The sequence below is a fragment of the Phlebotomus papatasi genome, chromosome 2 (genome assembly GCF_024763615.1).
Source record: "Phlebotomus papatasi isolate M1 chromosome 2, Ppap_2.1, whole genome shotgun sequence".
NCBI classification, from domain to species: Eukaryota; Metazoa; Arthropoda; class Insecta; order Diptera; family Psychodidae; genus Phlebotomus; species Phlebotomus papatasi.
In genome coordinates, this window is record NC_077223.1 from 12,144,045 (window position 1) to 12,163,934 (window position 19,890).

The following is a 19,890-nucleotide window of genomic DNA, read 5'->3' on the forward strand; positions in this document are numbered from 1 at the left end:
TTTCAAGAGAAAATGTTGAAATTTGTTTGAAAATTGCTTTGTAGTTAATTCCATCATTCAAATTTCACTATGATAAGTGTATGTATACCTGTGTTATTTGTTGATATTAATGTTGTTATTCTATTTATTTCAGAATCGAGACCGTTAGGAATGAGAATTAGCAATAAGGATGAAGAGGTGATTGAGTTTTCCTTGTGAGATTGCAATGATGGCATCTGGAGATGAAGCGAATTGGCTGCCAATGAATTCGATGAAGGTGCTAAATGATTCAAGATTGGATACTATACCACAACAGGATGCTGCTATAATGGACTTCAATTTGAGCTCTGCACATACAAATCGAGGCAGTGATGTTAGTTATACAAGTGGCTCACGCTACGATCTTATACACAACGAACTGGTGCAGGCCACCTTCTGCTTTCTCTACCTCGTGATCTTCGTATTGGGCATCTTTGGGAATGTCCTTGTGTGCTTCGTAGTTTTCAGGAATAAAGCCATGCAGACTGTGACGAATCTTTTCATCACAAATCTGGCCCTATCGGATATCTTACTCTGTATTCTAGCAGTGCCATTTACACCACTTTATACCTTTCTACGAGGATGGGTGTTTGGCACAATGTTGTGTCACCTGGTACCCTATGCCCAGGGCTGCAGTGTTTACATCTCCACGCTCACACTGACTTCAATAGCGATTGATCGCTTTTTCGTAATCATCTACCCATTCCATCCGCGAATGCGGCTTGCCACCTGTATCTGCATCATTGTTAGCATTTGGGGCTTCTCACTACTCGTTACACTTCCCTACGGATTGTACATGAAAGTGCTCCCGATGAATCACACAGGTGAAGTTAATTTAAATACCAATTTATTTTACATTAGAGAAGAATTTAATCAATAAAAGCAAAGATTTAACTCTTTCGCGTCATTAGGGTCATATATGACCCTGGGAAAAAACAATTTTTTTTGACTATTTACATTAATTGAAATCTATCGGTTTGTGCCGGACATCATAATAGAAGGATGTAAGATTCTTGGCTAATTTTCTCAAGACTCCAGATATTCAGGAAAAGAAAATATTTGAGATCAAAAATCACTAATTTCGAACTTTGTGAAAAGACTTTTCTTTTTCAAATTTTTTTATATATTTTTTTCAGCAAAAATTTCTTTAGAAACACAAAATAGAATATCCAAAGATTGTATATTGCATATTTTGATATAATAAACTACTCTCAATTTTCCAGAAAAGCGTGTAGAATTTTCCGGGTCATATATGACCCTATTGTCCCCAAGGGTAACAGTGTTTTCGTCCCAAACCTATAGCGAAATGTAGTTGGGACATTGTTTTTCTTCGTGAAATGCAGGTGGGACATCTTGCTCCTGGACATTTCATCTTATATCTGATGAATTATAAAATATTTTGCAATATTTTAGAGTATTCTGCAAGCGTCTCATATTGTGAAATTGTATTGTGTGTGAATAAATATGTGGATAAGTTTATTTTTGCCAAATACCATTCAAAATATTGTGACAGTGACTGTTCAAGGGATTACCAGGAAGATTCCTTGAACACCAGGAGTACAGTATTCATCAAGACAATCCAGTTTGCCATGGTTTTGGCCAAATTAGTAACTTCAAGCAAAAAAAAACTCTTAAAAAGCCCGTGATATAGATTTTTAAAATGGTATGTGCACTTCCCTTGAGGACAATAGGGTCTTATATGACCCGGGATTTTTCCGAGTTTTCACGTAATGGAAAATTTTTTTCCTCTCTTAAGTATTATATTTGATCATAAAGCATTAGGAAAAACTCAATTTTACATGAATTCATTTGCTGAATAAAAGTGTGACGCGAAAGAGTTAAGAAGTAATAGAAAATGACAAGCTTTTTCATAAAAAACACACGGGAGTGTTACAACAAAAAAGTGTCTTATAATGGTATGAATCGATACTTGTGTCAATCGGTTAAGAAAAATATTAGACTGTGCTTGCAGCTCTCCAATATCCGGAAGACAGCTTCTTGGGTACTCATCCGTCATTTTTAGCCCTTATGATAACAATATACAAAATAATTAAGTAAATATATAAAGTAGATGAAGAAATTTCCCATAGATAAAAGCTCGTTGAGACATTAAAAGAATATCTTTTGAATATAAAACTTACTAAGAATTTTTAATTTCCTTTCATTTTTTCTTATTTTAATACAAATAACTTTACCAAACTAGCAGATATTAATTCCTTGAATGAATACTGATTGCACTGAAAATTTCAAGGATATTAAATAATGGCTTTGCTTAAAGCCGTGCCTATTTATAATCATCTTAAATACATTTTATTTTTTAAATAAAGCAGCATTTTGTGAATTGTAAATCTTTATGACAGAATCCTCACAAAATTTCATACTTTCCGATCTTTCCGATCAAGCTCAAACTTTGCCAAAATGTTAATCTCAACTCTTTGATATGGCTAAAACCTTGTTCGGCCATACATCCGGTCTTTGAAGCTTAATAACTTCCAAAATAAATTGGGATATGGACTTGTGTTGTTGGCAGGTTTTTCGAATTGGTGATAATAAATCGTTGCTTAGATTATCAATTGTTGTACTTCGGCGAGTAAATCAGCAATTCTCGTAATTTTATAAGAAAATTCGCAGTTTAAAAGAGTTGCTGGTTTAGATTTTAGATGATGCCGAAGAGTAAGTTAGAGCAGTTGTTGATCGAAGTGACGAAATATATGTCTTTATATTTCATTTATATATTATTTTTGACACCATGTTTAATACACCTGGTGTTAATGATTTCAGTAACATTACTCTACAGGTGTTTGGCAGAACTACTGCGAAGAAGACTGGCCGTCAGAGCAGTATAGGAAGATATTTGGTTCGTTCAACTCAACACTTCAGTTTGTTATTCCCTTCCTGATCATATCCATCTGCTACACGTGCGTTTCGATCAAACTGAATGATCGCGCTCGCACAAAACCTGGATCTAAGACATCTCGTCGCGAAGCAGCCGATCGTGACCGGAAGAAACGTACCAATCGAATGCTGATCGCAATGGTAGCTGTCTTTGGCATTTCATGGCTACCACTGAACGTCGTCAATATCTTCAATGATTTTACGACCAAGACTGAAGAGTGGCCCTTCTATAATGTCTTCTTCTTCATCTCACATTGTGTTGCTATGTCATCCACTTGCTACAATCCCTTCCTCTATGCCTGGCTCAATGAAAATTTTCGAAAGGAGTTCAAGCTTGTGCTTCCGTGCTTCCATCCAACTACAAGGCGCAATGGCCTCTTACCCATGGGTACAAAATGGCGCTCAGAGAGGACTTGCAATGGCAACAATGAAACTGTACAAGAGTCTCTTTTGCCGTCCAGCTACATTCGATCCAGCGGCATTACAGATATTATTCCTCGTGGTCCAACTGGCCACGATGATGATCGTGTTCCTATTAAGATGTTCAACAGCGTTGACACGATTCTCTTATCTGAGGTAGCTCCTCCTGCACCAATTTCTGGTACTGTTATTCTTCCATCAGGAGTCCTGGAGACTCAATTTGATGCCTCATCTTTGCCGCCTTTGACTGCTCGTTCGCCCACTAGCGTTTTTTAAAGGTGAGTGTAGTAAAATTCCTTTTCTCGTAATTCACGTCTTTATTGAACTCTAGGCAAATGTCTAATGAAAATTCTGATGTGTCATGGTGGTGAGAGTGGTTAGAAACCTTTTAATTGTTATGTTGCAGCGCCAGCTGACGGCTGGCACTTTTTATAATCACAACAGTGAGTCAGAGATTTTTCACAAATATTGCAACGTTAAATACTTTTTAGTCACTTCCAGAGTTTCCTATTATATGAGACACTGATGGACAATACTATAGCCATTTTTAATAACTAACGCTTATTGAAAGCCCTGAAAGTTTCCACAAAGTCATTTAATCACCTGTTTTAACCCACAAAATCACCTTGCAATAGTGTGAAATTTTAATTACGGGAATAAATTGCTTATCAATCTCGTTCAATATTGGATATTCATTACCTATCATCACTTCAGTCAAAATTCAATGAGCTTTCTATTTAAAATTATTGGTACAAAAAGCCCGCAGCAATAAAATATTAGATTAATTAATTAGTCTTGCATTCTCAATTTAGCCCCAAACGTGCTTTTGCTATAAATCTTCTTGCCATCTAATTAATGATGCATATTCGACAATCATTAAATTATAAATTAATGATCCACTTTTGTTATGCTTGTTTTCTCCTCATTGTATATCTTAAGATGGGGGGCGAAACTTTCTATAAATATTTAACATGGTGTGAGATGAAAAGAAATATGAGCAGAGAGTATTTTCATGCGATAATTATTATCCCACGATGAAATTACTAAAATGGCTTGGGATAGGATGAGCCACTCACGGTGAATTCAATAAAAACGATCAAAAAGGATTTAACCAGGATGGTTTGGGAAAATTTATTCTGACCATTCACGGAAAACACTCTTCCCTAAAGGGACGTATCGATTATTGATTAGGCCACATGAAATGAATAATTAAATCACACTTTCTGGGGTTAGAACGTGTGAGGGAAGAACTTAGGGATGATTCCAATAGCGCAACACCAAACTAAAACTGAATATTCATGAAGCTGAATTTCGCTATTTTCCACCAACGGACATGGTTTATCCCCTCAATCTGCTTTTCTCGGGCCTTTTTGCAGTAAAGAAGGAAAATTCATGGAATTATAATGTGGAAACTTGTCACTGCAAACAAGGTAACTTATTCGCTTTTCAACCCATTCACTTCATCATTCTCCACCTCCTCTTGCTTTAATCTCAATTGGATTTTAAGCATACCAAGGCTTATTTAATTAATGCTCTAACTTCTTACTTCCCATTTAAAAAAATCGAACATCAAAGGCGAAAACTCGTTGTAAAGGACATAATTTACTTAATATAAACATTTAGTAATAAATGTCTTTATGTGATATCTGATAAAATAACAAAATAAATTAAAGAAATAAAAGCATTTTTTTTTAATTTTTATACACACGAAAATTTGAACTTAGGGGAGAGTGGGGCAGTTTCACCCCTAAATTGCAAAATGGATTTTAAGACCATTTTGTAAAAATATGATAAACAGAATTAAAACTTTATATATTCTGTGAGTTACAGTTGTGTTTCGGGTTAATAAAAACAATAGCAATAATCCTTTAACTTCATTGGTCTATTGTGGAGAATATGATTTCATTTGAATGGCAGAATGCGTGAAAGTCCCCCGTTGCGGGGCAATTTCAAGATAAATAATGAGGCAATTTTTGAGAAAGAAAAAATGTGTTTATATGAAACTTGCGATATCAGAATTGATTAAAATTACTATTTTAAAGTCTTCTAGGACTTTAAAACATAAAAATATAATCGAGCAAGAACTTTATAACAGAATTTTAACTCTTATTGATCATACAGTGAAAATAAAATATCGCCAGAAATTTTCAATCCTATTTCTCATTAATTGAGGAATTTTCTTTAATATTTTATACGAAAGAAATGTATTTTGTACTTCTAAGCTAATTAAGAACATAAATGGATCAATATGTCGCCTTAGAACTTGTCGTTTTTAGTATAACAGTTTTATAATAGTATTTTAAAATCTTGAATTGTCATAATACTACAAAAAATTATAATATCTTGCTGAAAACATTTTGAAAAATATTATAACACTTAACTTTAGCGTTTTTAAGCACTTAAAATCATTGAAAAATTGTTTTTTTTTTATTTTTTTGTTAATGAGTTTTTAGAAAATCTACTTCCCAAAATTTCGAACTTTATCGACAAAAACAGCTACAAAACGTTCTCAGTGATTGCTTTAAGTTAATTTTGAATAAAAAAGTAAATTATTGGACACAGGAAATTTCTCCATGTGCTTGCTTGAAACTGCCCCTTAGGGTCGAGTCTACACATATGGACAGATTAAGGGTATAACGGTTTGTAATTCGTTTTCCTTTTGACTAAATAAAATGAAATTTTAAGTGTAAGTTCTTTAATATAGCTCCTTTCGATAACCTCCAGCGAATTAATTAAAATATTCCCCTAATCTCCCCAAATAATTTGGATCTTCTGATCATATCAAATTCTCCACTTGTGGACACTTTTACACACTTATGGATGCTCATGTACACACTTATGGACACAAGTTAAAAAGTGTTAGAAATCCAAATTGATAATAAAAAATTTTGTGAAAGGGAATGTAAGTAAAATACTATAATTTTAAGCAAGTTCATCAACTTTTATTCATTTTTTTCTTTAAATTTTTTTGAACAGTTAATTTTCTTTTGCACCTCTTTTCTTTTTTTCTTCTTATTTTTTTAAGTTCTCTTTTTTCTTGATCTACTTTTCTTCATTTATTTGAACAACTTCCGGATGCCTCCTTAAAAATCTGTAGAACGACTGATTTGATGGTCTTGCGTTCTTAAAACTCTATTTGGAATTGCGTCACTGAAATGATTTTCTCTACTGTGGCTAGTATCATCTTTAGTTATAGGAAAGCTACACTTAGCAGAATTGAAAATCCACCTCACAATTTCCTCTCGCGTTTTCTTTTTCAAAGCACTGTGATATCCATGACCAGATACCTTATTCGGAGACTTTCCGGAGACTTTCTGTGTAGTGTGGTATAGGAATGTGCTGAGAATCCTTCGTCAAGTTCATTCCATTTTCAATAATGACTTTTAAGGTCTTCGTTACGCTCTGGCAAGAATATAGCTGCTGTTTTTTGATGTTTTCTTTGCACTTTTAGGAGGTGTCATTGTTCTTGAAATCAAAAGTTAGGTTATGTAGAAAAATATACAAACATTTAGTTTAAAATCTACAATTTTCAGAAAATTTTTAAATAGGATTATACACAACACTTTTCCACTTGATATCAAACATTTACCTTAAATTTTACTTGATATTGTTTGCCAGAAATCCTCTTCAACTCTATGGAAAAAACTTATCACAACGATTGACAATGCTCCAATAATAAAATTTTGTGAGGGCGCCACTCGTAAAATATTACGTCCATAAGTGTGTAATCTCCTCAAATAAATTTACACTTATGGACATCTCCTAATTTAATATTTCTATACCAAAATATCTAAAAATTCAAATAAAAAAAAGGAAAATTAGTAACTAATGAAAGAGTGTCAGAAGCATAACATTAAATATTTTCGATAAAATATATGAAATTTTGACATTAAAATTTGCAAGTGCGTTAGCAAATATCAACAATTTCATGTATTTTAATCAATTATCGCATCAGCAAAATATTTTTCATAAAACAATTAGAATTGTGGTTAAATATTAAAGGAAATTAGTTTTCAAGTTGTATTTGAAGATAAGCCATAAAATAATGTTAATATTGTAATTTTCCAACATTTATTTTATGTAAAAAATAGAGATTTCTACCAGCTGTCCATAAGTGTGTAACATCCACAAGTGTAGACTCTACCCTACGCACTTTCGGAACTCAAATCAAAATTGTCAGAACCGTCTTAGAATTCATTCAACGCTAAATGCCTTATAATAATCATAAAACTACTGGTAATTTAATTCAATTATGTTACTTCTATAGATAAGAGCAATAATTCAGAAATTGTTGAAAATAAAATATTATAAAAAGTTTCATTTTGATGCAGTTTTATAAAATCAATTACACAACTCAAACGAGAAGCGTTACGAAATTAATTATTTTTATGAACATAGGTCTCAGTTATAGCTTCAGTAACATAAAGGTTTTATTTCATTCCTTTCAAAAAGATAAGAAGAATATGCAAAAATTGAAACTGCCCCGTCGTTAAACTGCTCCACCCTCCCCTACGCAATAGTTTCGCAATAATTTTATTAGTAATACAAACATTTAGGTAAAAAGAAAATCTTGTATAAGGTACAAAAAAAAACAATAAAATCCAAACACAAAAATATCCTAACCCATTTACATAGATCAATGATTTATTGGCCATCACTTCTCTGAAATCTAAGAGTTTATGCGTAAAGAAAAATCCTTATAGGAGACAGTAAATTAGATATTATTCATCACAGAGAGAACTTACTTTATCCCTTCGTTCAAGAACATCTTCAAGCATTCCCGGTATAGATAGAGAATGTTAAAATTTATTCATGAAATAAATATCAGCTTTTATCGTCTTATGTCTCACTTTTCTTCATTTTCTCCTATTCACTGAGGGATTAATCAGGCAAAAAAAACATTTTTATTGCTCAAAGAAAATTTTCTTTCGTTTATACCTGAAAAAATATGAGCATAATAGAGATGGAATTTGGCTTTTTGAATATTTTATTACCGCGAGAAAAATTTTCCTGAGATATTATAGTGAAGTAAAATTTTTAATAGTAAAGAAATCACAGAAGTGAATTGCTTATTCTGGGTCTATATACCATCAGAAGTCGAAAGTTGTTTTCCTCCACATCGATGTTATTTTTAGGTAAAATGATCTAAAGCACTTTTGGGAATTCAACATTTCCATAATCACGTTAAAATTTGTATCACAACAACTCTTTATAATTCTACTGCTGCTCATGAAAATCATTTGCAAAAATATTCTAACGTTATAAAGTTCCAAGACATTTTCACAATATTATTTCAAACAACTTTATTCCTAATAATTTGCGTTTTTGATGTTCAATTTTCCATGAAAGTTTGATATTTAAACAAACTTGAGTAATATGCCCAATTCTGACTGAGTGAGATTCCATCTCCGAAGAGCTTTTCATTATGCTCTCCGTTCTCATTTACCGAAAGGAAGCATAATTTGACTAGAATACAAAATGATTTGTCTAATCTTCATTGTGATTGTACAGTACAATCACATCTTGTCATTAGTTGTAATATTTAATTCCTATTGAGGTTGAGTTATTGTTTCATATTGTCAGATAATTAATTGCATGAAATCACTGCTAATTAATTTTCCAGAGTGAAGGTGTGAGAGGCACGTGGTAAAGGAGACGTACGCCAGGAAACCATAAGGATGGTAACTTTCCTGGCCTTCGTCATTTTTACTTAGAAATTAATTCACTAGAACAATGGGAGTTGTGAGATACAATGGAGTTACATGAAATTTCCATGGAAGTGAATCTCTCAAAAATTGGCTTTTTTTTTCATTGTGATTTTCCATGAAAATTAAATTTCTGTCTCTCCCAGTTCTGTCATCAAATTTTCTATTTCAATACTGCGGGAAAAATGATGTTGGTAGAAGTGGAGAAAGTGGAAAATTCTTTTGATAAGGGTAGCATTGAAAAAAGAATGATTCTTCGGCTGATTTTCCTTTGAGAAATTGTGATTCGAATGACACATAAAATGAAGTATACGGGACCAAATTGGTAGAATTATACTCAAGATTTTTTCTGACTTTTGTCTAATTAAATTCTTTTTTTTTTTAAATTGTAAGCTCCATTTGAAATTTTGGCTTGATTTTTACCCATAAATTTTCTTTTCTTTCCCGTATTATTGAATCGTGTTTCACTTAGAAAACAACATTTTGTATATAAATTAAAATTGATGAGAATGTCAATTCAAAGCCAGAATAATGGCATAATGAACAGAAAAATAAGCTGTACCTAATAATTGTCAATTGCGTCCTTCGATGTTTTTCAATATTTCTGTATTATTTTTAGATTGATAAATTTTGCGAAGAACATAACGTTGGGATTTACCTCAATACATGTTTTTTTTTGTGGAGAATTCTTGGAAAATATTTCAATGAATTCATGGTACTGAATCAAGAAAATGATTGTCGTGCTGAAGTATTGTTTCTATTTTCGGGAGAATTCGCAGGTGAAACATCGTGTTTCTCCATAGAAATTATGTTTAGAACCAGTATTTGATGCATCTCACTTGCCTTTACTGACTCATATTACTCAAAAGCCCCAGATTTTCACCACTGAATTCTATTTCACAAGAAAAGTATCAATTATTTTGTACCACAATGGATATGATGATTTTGAATTCGAAAAAAACTCTTTCAAGTACAAAAAAAGTATTTTCTTAACATTATTGTGTATTGTTGGCAAAGAATCTGGAAGCCTATCGATTTGTATGAAAAAATATATATATTTTTTAATTCTTCGCAATTAAGGTGATTAAATGATAAAAGATCTAAATCATTTGATTAGGTACATTCTCAGTATCCCAGATAACGACTAATTTGTTCTAAAGTTTGATCAAAATATGATTTAAATTTATTTTTTTATGATTTAGGGCAGAATCACATTGGCAATAAAATGCTCGCCGTAGCCTCACCGTATTTCATTAATTTACGCTTTTTTTATTGCAATTGTTACGCAAATTCTCGATTACCGTATTACCTTATCTCACACTCGGTGGCACTAGGTGAAAATAATATAAGAAAATTGATGAAATAAAACGAAAATGCGATAAACGGTGAGCAAGAAAAACTGTACGCTTAATTTCTATTACAGTTTTTTGTGCTCACCGTTTATCGCATTTATATTTATTATTTTCACCTAGTGCCACCGAGTATGAGATAAGGTAATACGGTAATCGAGAATTTGCGTAAGAATTACAATGAAAATGCGTAAATTAACGAAATACGATGAGCATTTTACTGTCAATGTAATTCTGCCCTTAAAGTCTATTTTTGTCTAGTAAGTCAGAAAAAAATTTCTAGCCCCCAATTTTTGAACCTCCCATCCTTAAAAAGTTAACTCTTTGTAGACCCAGTGAATCATCGGTACCCTCTCCATTAAAATTACGCATCAGAAAAATACCCCACTTTCCCCTATTCTCTATACTTTGTCCTTTGGATTCATCCACGGATTAATTCAATTTAGCACAATTTTTCACTGATCGTTTGTTCTGACTTCTCCATTAAAAATGTGTGTCCTCTGATACATCCGGTCAGAAAAATGCATCACATCCGTGATGTAACAATTTTCTTGAAATTCAAAACAAATTGTTTTATGCAACGTCCAATCAGATAAACAATGTTGCTATTTTTTCTTCATAAATAATTTAACTAAGCTCTTATGTAACTGGATTCTTTTCTTTCACTTTTCCATCTTGACTACTTCATATCATATACATTAAGTATGAAAAGTGCTTTATGCAATGAAAATATTTATTTATTTCAGAAAGCTATTCTGTTGCTTAAGCTCCTTGAGGATTTTTTATAGTCTTATCAAGAGAAACTCTTTCTCTAATTAAATTGTGCAATATTTTAACTCGAATAATATTGAGATAAATTTAAAGCAATGCAATCGCGTTGGTACTTTTTAGAGCTTTTAAAAACATTCAAGTTTAACTAGATGGGTGAAAATTAGGCCTTTCAGACCAGTTGAACTTTATCCTCGAAAAATTCTAAATTTCGAATTTTCCGGTTAGATGTGTAGGGGAAAGTGACCATGCTTGATACGATCCAAGCTTGATAATAACTATTTTTTCCTATGTTAATCAATAGTTATGACTCATCGCAATATATTTCAATAGCTGGTGCTAAGCCTCACATTTCCTAAAAAAATTAGGATCCTAGCTCTTTTTCCCTAGTTTCAGGAAGCAAAAATCAAAAATAGACCTAAAACTGTAATTTCGATACATGATATTTCATAAGTATTTCTTAATTAATGTCGCTGTACAGGAAAACTACTATCATAGGCACATAGAGGGGTCATCAGTACTAATATTTATGTAAAAATATTTTTACTTGGTGGACACTGTTTTTGTGGGTGTAATATATTCATAAATTCTACTTGTGTCCATCCTACATTCTAAGAAGGGTCCATGAATGATAATTTTAATGTGGCAACTATATCATTATATGTGATTATTTCATAATTACACATATTGCAATCCGCCAATTTTATCGACAATTGACATAATCTTCAACCCTGTTGCCTGAATTTTAAGGTTGCAGAATGACATTTTCATGGACTCAAAGTGAATAAATGGTTTTCGCTAGCGCCCTAATGTCATAAAAACATGGCTTAGAAAAATTACATAAAAGTGATTTTAAAACTAATAACCAGTCATATAAACGATTTAAGCAGATAGATTAGAGTTCCGTCTAATTATTGATGTGCAATTTTTTGTATTCTGTGAATTTTTTGCAGTGAAAATGGGCCTCCGAATTGTCGAATCAATTATTATAGAGGAAGGCCCCAGACCCAACTTGTATAAAAATCGCTACTGAATTTCCATTTTCTTCTTGAGGAAAATCTAAGGATTTCCAGGCACTATTTGAAGTTGGATTATGAACCTAATAAGTGAGACATTTTTTTGTCATAGTGCAAGAATCGCTTCGGTTTGTGTGTTAATCAGAAAATAATCACAAACCTTGGACATCATTTTACAGTATCAAGCATGGTCACTTTCCCCTACATATATATGATGGCTAGGGTATCTCCAAATCATCCGAAAATAAATGAAATCGTTCGAGCCGTTTTGAAAATAAACAGTAAAAAAAGACATGGTTTCGGAAGGTGGGAGGCGTGGGAGGAGGGTAACAAAATCCGGTATCAAGTTGTTCGTGCAGTAAAATCACGACACATGACTTTCTGAAGCGTAACAAAATCATCTTACTAAGATTTATCTAGTTTCTTGCACTTCGTAATAAATGATGCACGGACATAAAAAACCTCGTATCATCTGCTGGAATCATTCCAATTTTTTTTTATTGAATGTTTTATACCTATAGAAATTTTCTGAAGTTAAATTTCTGCTAATCATGCAATTTTCACTTTTCTTTTTCCCATTTCCATTTTCCCGCCTTGGTTATTCATTCTACACATTCTTTTTTCGACCCCTTAAGAAAGGTTTTATTCAATGATTATTAATTTTTTCGAATACTTAGGATTATTTTTTATGCATCAGTTGATGTTTTTTTTGTGAAAATAAGATGAAAAAATATAAACTCCCTGGAAACCTCCAGGATATGGGGATCTCGTGAGATTTGTGTCAGTTTTTTGGAAAGTGGTATACACAGTGAATCTTGTCTCAATCAAAAGTTTTGCCTCAAGCAAAAAAGGAGTTCTTAAAGTCAGACTTCAATCCCAAGAGCAACATATTCCCCTGCCACTGATATTCTTATGAAATTCTTCACCACGCATATCTTATCTCTCGTGAATTCAAAGTGAGAAGGGCATGATGGGCTAAGAGGGTGTGAGTGATGTCTTTGAGGAAACTTTTGATGGTGGCTATTCAATGAGACTGATAATAAACCACTAAACTCTCCACAATTTCGGAGGAAAGTTGCAGTCAATTGAGGCATCTTGAGGTTACTCGGTAACTTTTGAACATTCCTCACATATAGTAACTCTGTCACAACATCATCTAATCAAAACACTTTTAACTTTGTGACAAAGAATATTTTTCATAACCAATTCCTTGTTTGACTAAAACGGAAGTCGCAATATTTTTCTTAAACGCAATTGAAAGAATTTACCCGATCAAAAACTTTCCGATCAAATCTTTTCCAAGAAAAATAAAAATAAAATCGTGAAAAGTTCTTATGGAATATTATAGATTTGATTGGTCTAATCACAGTGCAAAGACGTGACTGAATCGAGACACATTTTTCCACATAAATAATGGAAATGTTTTTCTTAAAAAAAAGTTTAAATCTTTTTTGTCAAAAATTGAAAATATTTCATTTTTATTTTCCTTCATTTGATTGTTAGATTACAGATTTTTGGAGTATCATCCAGAGACTATATAAAATTTATTTAATAATTTTATTTATTTTTTTTAATAAGAATACTATTTTTTCTGACTTGACTTCCACCTTAAATGTTTCCAAAATTTTACTTTTTGGGTAATAGAGAATATATAGTAAAGGTATTTGAATCAGGGATAGTTTAAGATGCACGATTTTCTACTCGGTTATTAAAGGGATTGGAGCCATACACTTCTCTGTACTAAAACTACGACAAGTCTGAAACTTTTAGTTTGCTTATTAAAATACTTTTTTAAAGAGATAACTTTGATTTTATTTTTAATCCTTACATTCAATTATTATAAATTTATAGATAATCTAAATTTAGCTATGTTATATAAGAACAATAATTCCATAACTTGAACAAAGAGGGCTCTATAATTAAATTAAATAAAGAATCAAATAGAATAAAGTATATTAATGTATGGGGGGAAGTGTACTGAATATTTCCATATAAACAGTACCAAAGAGAGCTTAGTTGCTGAATTTAGTTAGCTAGAATACAGTTCATAAATATTTGACAAATTAATCTTGAGAAAAAAATAGCTGTTTGAAATTACCCCACACTGTTCTAAATATCCTTACGGCACTTTTAAACAAATATTACAGTAGAGTCTCGCTATAGGCCATCGCTCTATAGTCCACAATTTATCGACCGTTGATTTCAAAACACTGATTTTAAGTTAGGTTATGTTTTTTAGTATGCGACATGCTTAATTATTTTAATATTTTTGGCAAACTTTATTAAGTAGTTGTGATAATTGTGATCCAGAATGAAGAGAGCAAGGACAAGTACCACAATCGCAAAGAAAGTGGAAGCCGTCGAGCAATTTCAATACTAAAAATCGTTGATAATTTTAAAAAATTACATGGGCTATAGTGCGACCCAAGTGTCAAATTTGAAACCAAATATGGACTATAGCGAGACTCTACTGTAATTTGCAAAATAAGAATTTTAAATTTCTGTCAAAGTCGTGTGAACTCCAGTTTCTTTCTATTTTAATAGCCAACAATAAAAGGAGTTTTCGGTCCAATAATACTTAACGATGATTTAAAAGTCCTCTAGACAATTAGTTATAAAGTAAAACTTCTTTCCTTCTTTTAAGTTACCGTACACAAGAAGTAATAGAATAAAAGGAAGCAAAGCATATAATTTTATAATTTTTCCATTTTCCAAGGAAAAATATTTATTTTGTGGATCTTAAAAGGCTATTTCACGATGGCAATATATTAATCTGATGAAATTCTTATTAGATTTTTCGAATGTTTGAAGTAGTAGGGGAGACCGGGGAGGTTTGGGACAGGGGTAGTGTGGGACAAGGCGCTTTTTTCAATTAATTTTTGAAATAAATGGGATTTAACCATTACTGTATCGTAGGCAATATTAAGATGTATCTTGACTAAAAGAATGGATATCCCCAGTTTTATTGTTTTAATTCTATGAACATTTTTTTAAAAACTGATAAAAATCGTATATTTTGACGTCTCAGTTTTCCTCTTTGTATTTTATATCAGTGATATATAATCAAAACTTTTTTATCTCATTAGGCAGCAGGGTAATCTGGGAACATATTTTTATAAAAGTTTCCGGGATTATACGCTCTTGTTTTTTACATAAAGGTTTTAAATACCAAAACTACACGTGGGGATGTTTGGGACACCTGAAAGGGGATGAATGGGACGTTGATTTTCGACAAGATTGTAGGTGGTATGCAATTGTTCATTGTCAAAATGAAGAGTAATGCCCAGTTTCTACTGGAAATCTCCCTCTTGAGCAAAGTTTATCAGCGCAGCAGATTTCTCTAACTACAGGGACAATTAAACCATCATTGTCTTGGGAATCGATAATTCATTCTCAGAGGATATTCGATCTTTGCCCAATCTAGTTAAAAACTATTTTTTTCGAAAATTTCTCGAACAAATTCTCCAGAAAAGGCAAGGCGAGAGCTAATTCGGAGAAATAATGAGAAAACATGTACAATGCAGTTGTCGTAAAATCAAACAGGAATCCATCAATGAGTTCAAAACTAAGAGTTGCAAGAAAATCTACTCGCCCGAGGAATTTAATAATCATGATTGCAATATTTAGAATAAAAAAAAAAGAAGAGAAAGGTAGATGGAAAATAAGAATAAAATACTTTAAATAATTGATTGACAATTAATGACTCTACTGTACAAATGAAATTGATATTAATAAAAGAAATATTTTTAATCTGGCGTTTAATATTAATTAACGTGTTCCAGTAATACAAATTATACGAGAAAAAATGCGTCCCAAACATCCCCTTTTGCGTCCCATACTGCCCCACATCGGGGAGGTTTGGGACAAAGCGTCAAGTAAAATGTTTTATCTTCTCCAAGAACACTCAGTTGTTTTCCAAGTTCTATCGAGTACTTTTTATAAAGTCAATACCCATAAGTATCCTATAGACCGCATAAAATTGTAATACACTATCGTGGTTTTTTGGAATATTGTCTCAAAGTCAAAACATGAAAAAGTGTCCCAAACCTCCCCGGCCTCCCCTATCTTGCCGTCACAGTGCAAAGAAAATGGCTCACGCTTCAACTTTCAACTCCATTTTCTATAAAATATGATCTACTAAGATGTAAAGTGAAATATCTTATAATTTTCACGATATGTATATGCTTTTCTTCTTTAAGAGTTTAAATAAAGCTTTCGCAAAGCTTCAATATTGTATCTAGACAAGAGCATCACCCAACAGTCTAAATTGAGGGATGTTTGGGTCAAATGTGAGTGACTCCTGTGTATCAAAAGAGTCATTGAAATTGAGAAAAATACTTCACTATTTATTCAATCATATCCCTCAGTGAAAGCGTATTTGTAACACTTGTGCGCAATCATATATTTTACACAAATCTGACGACATCTTTAAATCTTCCAATTTTCCACTGTTATTCAGGAAATTAATATTTAAAGAAAAATCAAGGGTCAAATTTACAAGCGTTTAGCCGATTTAACTGATTTAATTTAGCTGATTTATATGACAATAGTTAGTTTTGTTATGGCCTAAATTCTGACTTACAACAAGAAAGGAAAGGAATTCAATAAAGACTATAATATTTATATTCGTGTCGAGAGCCTTGTGATGGAAGGATCAGTTAGCCCCGGGGATTGTCCAGGAGCACCGATTCAGTTCCAATAATAAACTCTAAATACACGTGGAGGTTCCTTCCGTTTCCTTGCTCCCAATAGACAGTATTGTAACCATAGTTTCGTCTATAATTACGCTCTTAAATATGATCTCGAAGGTACTTTCGCAGGCAGATAATGAAATCAGTTAATACACAAAATTATATTTTCGGTATTTATGCAAATAAAATGATATATGTATATATGGAAACCCCTAAGAGTTCTCGTGCCTTTTTAACTCAAAAATCAATTTCCTTACCCTATGGAGTTTACTTAAGACTTTCCATATTTACTTGTTGTGTTTTCCCAGCATCTTATCACATCAATTTGAAACATGCTTTGTCCTCAGTCTGAGCCTTGGCGGTTTCCACTGTTTATGGCTCAGTTAGCTGAAGATAAATAAAATATCAGATTTCTCACCGGTGTTTTTCGACAAATACCCCCATTATTATTTGAGACGTTGGAAGATGTTTGGAGCATACCCAAGTGGCAAAATATTACTATAGTGCCAAATTGAGGTAATGAAAACGGTAGTCGGACGTCACTAAAGTTACCTCGAGTTGCTCTGAGGTGGGGAAACCCACGCGACATAAATATAACGTTTTAGTTACTTAAATTATTAACGTCATTCCGGCTGGTTAGACTAACGTAATTGTTTGGTAAGTAATTTCTCAATAAATTACGTTACTTATGAAAAGAAAATTTACCTTCCAATGACGTTATTTTGTGACACATGCTTTCCAGCATCTTTTTTGTCCCAAATGTCAAGTTCAAAACACAATATTTACCTATTTAAAGTGAAGTTTGTGAAAATTATCAAGTGAAAATGAAAAAGCTATATAAATATTCGTCAACACATTACCGTCACTTGAGAAAATACAGTGTACAAGAAGAGCAAGAGTCAAGTGCGCGAAGAAAAGACAGTGCAGTGGAAGTGAATCAAGATTTCCAATGCTCTTTGGTTGACGATGAAAATTTAAGAAGTCCATTCGAATTTGGGGGTAAATATTGACTATTTATTGATCTCTACTAAAATGATTCATCAAATTCATAGGAAATTTTTTTTTTGTATTTATTGTAAGAGTTAAGAGTTGGTATTTATTTTTGTCGACATAACCTCTTTTTTAGAACCATCTTCTGATGACAACGATATAGAGGAACAGGCTGAAGACCAAGCGACAATAGAAGATCTCCTGAGATACTGGGCACTTGATAATAATATCAGCCACACGTCGATTAAAGGACTGCTGAAAATACTTAGAACCGTGCCAACACTCCAACATCTTCCAAAGGATCCCCGCACCCCCCTAGAAACGCCAAACAACATTGCTGTGACGAGAATGGGATCTGGAGAATTCTGGCACTGCTCCACTGCTGTTATATTTTGAAGATTTGAGCCAAGATGTGAAGATTACACTTCAGTTCCATGTTGATGGCCTGCCAATTAGTTTTAACAAATTGCGTGTAAAGATGATATCAACAATTTTGAAAGCAATTTTTTCACTTTCACATTTCCCTGAAGTCCCACCAAAAGTCTTCATATGATTAATGAACCTTTTCCTGAGGGTTTGATCACATAGCTTTTTCTCAAATTCATCTAGTCCTTCTTCTGTTGACAGGGGAAGTTCTCCGATTTCTTCGGCTGAAGAGACAAGGAGTTCACAGTCGCTTCTTGAGGTGTGACCTTGTGAAAGGAGTAGAAGAGTCCTGTCCAACTTATCTGAATTTTTTACTGCGTGGTCAGTGAGTTTTGCGACTTTTCCTTCAAGAGATTCAACTACAAAAATGAAAAGAAAAAATGAGGTTATGTTTTTTTCACACTCATCAATACTCTAATTTCTTACCTTTGTTAAATACATTTTCAATCAATCCATAGCAATGACAGGTTTGAGATGAAGCTTCCTCTTGTCCCTGTATACCATGAGCAGTTAAAGTTATCTCCTGCAAATTCTCCAACACTGGAAGATGATCAGATGGCATAGCGTTTCCATTTTCTGATATCTGAAGAAATCGCAGATTTGGTGGATTTTCTGAAGCCAGATTCATGTGGTCAGTAGAAATCTGAAGATGTGCGAGGTTTTTAACGTGTCCTGAAATACTCTGCTGAGAAGTTAATTCTGTGTCATCTTGGGTTTCATTGCACCCCATTGTCTGACTTTGAGGCTGGGAGGGCTGGGAAGAAAGTTCAGCTATCATCTTGTTGTAGTCTACTGGCTTTGGTAGATCTTCGGAGCATCCATAATGCTTCTTGCGTCTTCTCTGAGGAACACTTTTTAGAATCTCATCTTCGCTTTCAGTGCTCACTTTTTCCAGAAGACGCTCCATATGAATTGCTTCTCTGAAGGTTTCATGAGTCGATATCACTACACATGGACAAGTAATCCAATTTTCTCCTAAAAAAAATACAAGAAAAAGTTTTAAATTCGTGAAAAAGAATCTTTTTATTGTACAAACCTGGTAGGGAATTTGCGTTTGATCTGAAACGCTCAATGTTGCCAGAAGTTGGCCAGGACAAAATCCCATTAATTTCCCATCCGGAAGGTACAGCCTCCACGTACACGAGCCCATTTTCTATCGTTTTTACTACCTTAAATGGCATATTTCTTTCCACAATAATCACAGTACAATGTAAACAACAAAATTGACAGAAAGCGAGAGAAATACACTGATGGCGTCTCACTTGCCGCCAATAGTTTCAGCCCAATAACACGATGTCCGCAATTATTTAACACGGGTAACCGGAGCACAGACATTGTGTGGATGTCGTACGACGTTCAGCGACAAATATGGAGATTAATCTATTGATAATCTTCACTTATAATTTTACTCTATTAATATTTTTTTTATAAAATTACTTTTTACAAGTCATAAACAAAAGCTTTGTTAAAAATATTGCTTTCACAATAATAATAAATAATATTAGTTAAAAAATATTAATGAACAACACAAAATTTCGAAACTTAAAATTTTAAAACTAAAAGAAAAATAAGTGATTTTTAAATAAAATATATTTCAAGTTTGAAATATATT

The 19,890-nt window shown here is 32.8% G+C and overlaps 2 protein-coding genes across 4 annotated transcripts in view; one reads left to right on the plus strand and one right to left on the minus strand.

Annotated features, from left to right (window-relative positions):
- The window catches only part of LOC129803783 (prolactin-releasing peptide receptor-like), a 138,649-nt gene that overhangs the window by 105,646 nt on the left and 13,113 nt on the right, over positions 1-19,890 (plus strand). For both annotated transcript variants that reach the window (XM_055850581.1, XM_055850582.1), the window contains 2 exons: positions 134-842; positions 2,816-3,611. In XM_055850581.1, the coding sequence (XP_055706556.1) occupies positions 206-842; positions 2,816-3,609 (1,431 nt within the window). In that variant the 5' untranslated portion in view covers positions 134-205 and the 3' untranslated portion in view covers positions 3,610-3,611. The remainder of the gene's footprint in view (positions 1-133; positions 843-2,815; positions 3,612-19,890) is intronic.
- On the minus strand, positions 18,245-19,825 carry LOC129803793 (uncharacterized). 2 transcript variants are annotated; one of them, XM_055850598.1, is made up of 3 exons: positions 19,315-19,825; positions 18,705-19,253; positions 18,245-18,637 (listed from the first exon to the last, which is right to left on the minus strand). In XM_055850598.1, the coding sequence occupies exons 1-3, from the start codon at positions 19,457-19,459 to the stop codon at positions 18,279-18,281; spliced, it is 1,053 nt and encodes a 350-aa protein (XP_055706573.1). In that variant the 5' UTR covers positions 19,460-19,825; the 3' UTR covers positions 18,245-18,278. The 2 variants fall into 2 exon arrangements, with proteins under 2 accessions (XP_055706573.1, XP_055706571.1); XM_055850596.1 differs by having other exon boundaries at positions 18,705-19,825.

Coding starts and splice junctions, on each gene's coding strand:
- LOC129803793 (XM_055850596.1), bottom strand. CDS start 19,428: ATGGGCTCGTGTACGTGGAGGCTGTACCTTCCGGATGGGAAATTAATG. Junction 18,638..18,704: donor TGAAAATGTATTTAACAAAG/GTAAGAAATTAG, acceptor TCATTTTTGTAG/TTGAATCTCTTGAAGGAAAA.